The following is a 2,372-nucleotide window of genomic DNA, read 5'->3' as shown; positions in this document are numbered from 1 at the left end:
TAATTTAATCAATAGGGAAAATAGATAAACTAGGGAGATAGAATGAATAAGAGTAGAAGACAAACTAATTAAATCAAAATAGAATTCTGAAATTGGAAAGCTAATCCTGAAATCCCAAAACCTAAGAGAGAGGGGAAAAAATAATTAAAATTAACAGTTTAAAGGCTTAGGAAACATGTTTTCAACTATATCACAGAATTAGGAAGGAATTGTAAAATCATGCAAATTATATGAATAAGTGAGCAAAGACTTGATAAAAACCACTCAAATGAGCACAAGTAAACCATAAAACAGTGGTTTATCAGTGCGCGTCCTCACTATCTTCAGTACTTGTCATGCGTACATGTCACATACGCCTACGCGTCCTTTGCAGCGCTCTCCATGAGAGGGTAGCGCTCATGCCAAGAGCGCTCTCCCACGCGTACACGTCATTCACGCTTACGCGTGGATTTCAAAATGTCACTTCCACACTACCGCTCTATCCACGCGATTGCATGACCCTTCACAAATGCCACTTCTACACAAACGCGTCACTGATGCGTACTTGTCGCTAGCCAAATTTTAAATCCAACTTTGAAGGTTATCGCAGGCACTCTTCGATGGAGAATGCAGTGCTCATGGGTGAAGAGCGTAGATCCCTCCCACTCGTATGTGTCACCCACGCGTACGCGTCGCTAGTCAAATTTTCTTGGGTGAAGAATGTAGCGCCAAGGGTTGTGCTACCGGGGAACGTAGCGTTCTTCAAGCAAGCGTAGCGCTAAGATATTGTGCTCTTCTCCTCTGTCATGATCACAAAACAAAATTGAAATATATCAAAGCTCTGCCTCTTGAGCAATTGCATGAAGTTGTGTAGAAAATCACTCAGTCCTTGACATATTAGTGTACAATGAGAACTTCATTCAAGTGCTTGTTTATTTTGAATAAAATGCATGAATTTAAGCTAAAACATACTTAACCTAACTAGCTAATTTTAAAAAAATGCGAATGCATCACCTATGCATCAGTATCTGGTTGTAACCGGAGTATGCGTCCATGAAACTCAGAAAGCAATATCCCGCTGCCGCGTCCACTAGAGCATCAATATTGCAGAGGGGGAAAGAGTCTTTGGGGCACGCCTTGTTGAGGTCGGAGTAGTCTACACACATTCTCCACCTCCCATTAGCCTTCTTAACCAGGAGATTGTTTGACAACCAGGCCGAATAGTCCAGTTCTCGGATGAACCCTGCTTCTAACATGCTGGCCGTTTGCTTAGCCACCCCGTCGGCTCTATCTTCAGACATCTTCCTTCGTCTTTGGGCTACGGGCTTGGCCTCTGCATTCATGACCAGGTGATGTGACATGAACTGAGGGTCAATCCCCGGCATGTCGACTGGTGTCAAGGCGAACAGATCTCTATTTGCTCGAATCATCTCTATCAAAGGCTCTTTCAAGTCGTGGGAGAGGTTTTTATTCACGAAGGTGAACTTGTCCTCCGAGTCGCCGACCCTAAATCTTTCCAGGTCTTCCTCGGGCTGTGGTCTTGGTTTGTCGTCAACCCTAGCGTCTAGATCGGCTAGGAAGACCCCAGATGCCTCCTTTAACTTCTTCCTTATGGAGAGGCTGGCATTGTCGCACGCGACTGCCGTTTCAAAATCTTCCTTGACGGATTCCACCGACCCATTGTCGGCTACAAACTTCATTACCAACAGCTTGGTACATATTACCACTCTGAACTCGTTGATTGTTTTCCTCCCCTGATTAAGGTTGTAAGCCGTGGAGTCCCTTAAAATGATGAACTCTGCATTTAGCAACCTCTTTCCTTGTCCTCTGCCTATGGAGATCCGGAGGGAGATGATTCCATCAGGCTTGATAAAATGGTCACCTAAGCTGACCACTCTGTACTGGTGAGTTTTTAAGTTGGCTTCTTGGAGCCCCAAGGCGTCAAACACATTTCGGAAGATAATATTTAAGTCGGCTCCAGTGTCAACGAGGATTCGCTTGACCAAACCAGTTCCCACTCTTGCCATGATTATCGTGGGGGGGGGGGTTCTCGGGTACGTCATGGAACCATTGGTCCTTCAGTACAAACGAAATCGTCGGGACATTCCCGGGCGAGAGCCCCTTACTGGCTGATGACACAGCCAGGACTTTAGCGTCCTTCCTTGTTGCCGACTTAGATTTCGGTGCAGCATCTTTCCCGACTACGACATTCACGATGGTTAGGCCGCGGTCATTGTCCTCTTCGGGCTCTTATCTTGGCTTCATGGCGCAACTTCTGTCATTGTCGGATCGGTCACACTCTCGTCTCCTAGGTTCTCTTATGAACTGCGAGAACTCCACTAGCTTGCCTTCACGGATTGCTTGTTTTGGAGCGTCCTTCAAGTCGAAGCAAT

The 2,372-nt window shown here is 45.9% G+C and overlaps 1 protein-coding gene across 1 annotated transcript; it reads right to left on the bottom strand.

Annotated features, from left to right (window-relative positions):
* Positions 1 to 989: 989 nt before the first annotated feature.
* On the bottom strand, positions 990 to 2,006 carry LOC112757164 (uncharacterized). The gene has a single exon (XM_025805772.1). It carries the CDS (start codon positions 2,004 to 2,006, stop codon positions 990 to 992), a length of 1,017 nt encoding a protein of 338 aa, XP_025661557.1.
* Positions 2,007 to 2,372: the final 366 nt, after the last annotated feature.

This window comes from Arachis hypogaea, chromosome 16 (genome assembly GCF_003086295.3).
Source record: "Arachis hypogaea cultivar Tifrunner chromosome 16, arahy.Tifrunner.gnm2.J5K5, whole genome shotgun sequence".
NCBI lineage: Eukaryota > Viridiplantae > Streptophyta > Magnoliopsida > Fabales > Fabaceae > Arachis > Arachis hypogaea.
Note: the sequence above shows the minus strand (reverse complement) of the source record. Positions and strands in the feature narration are given on the sequence as shown.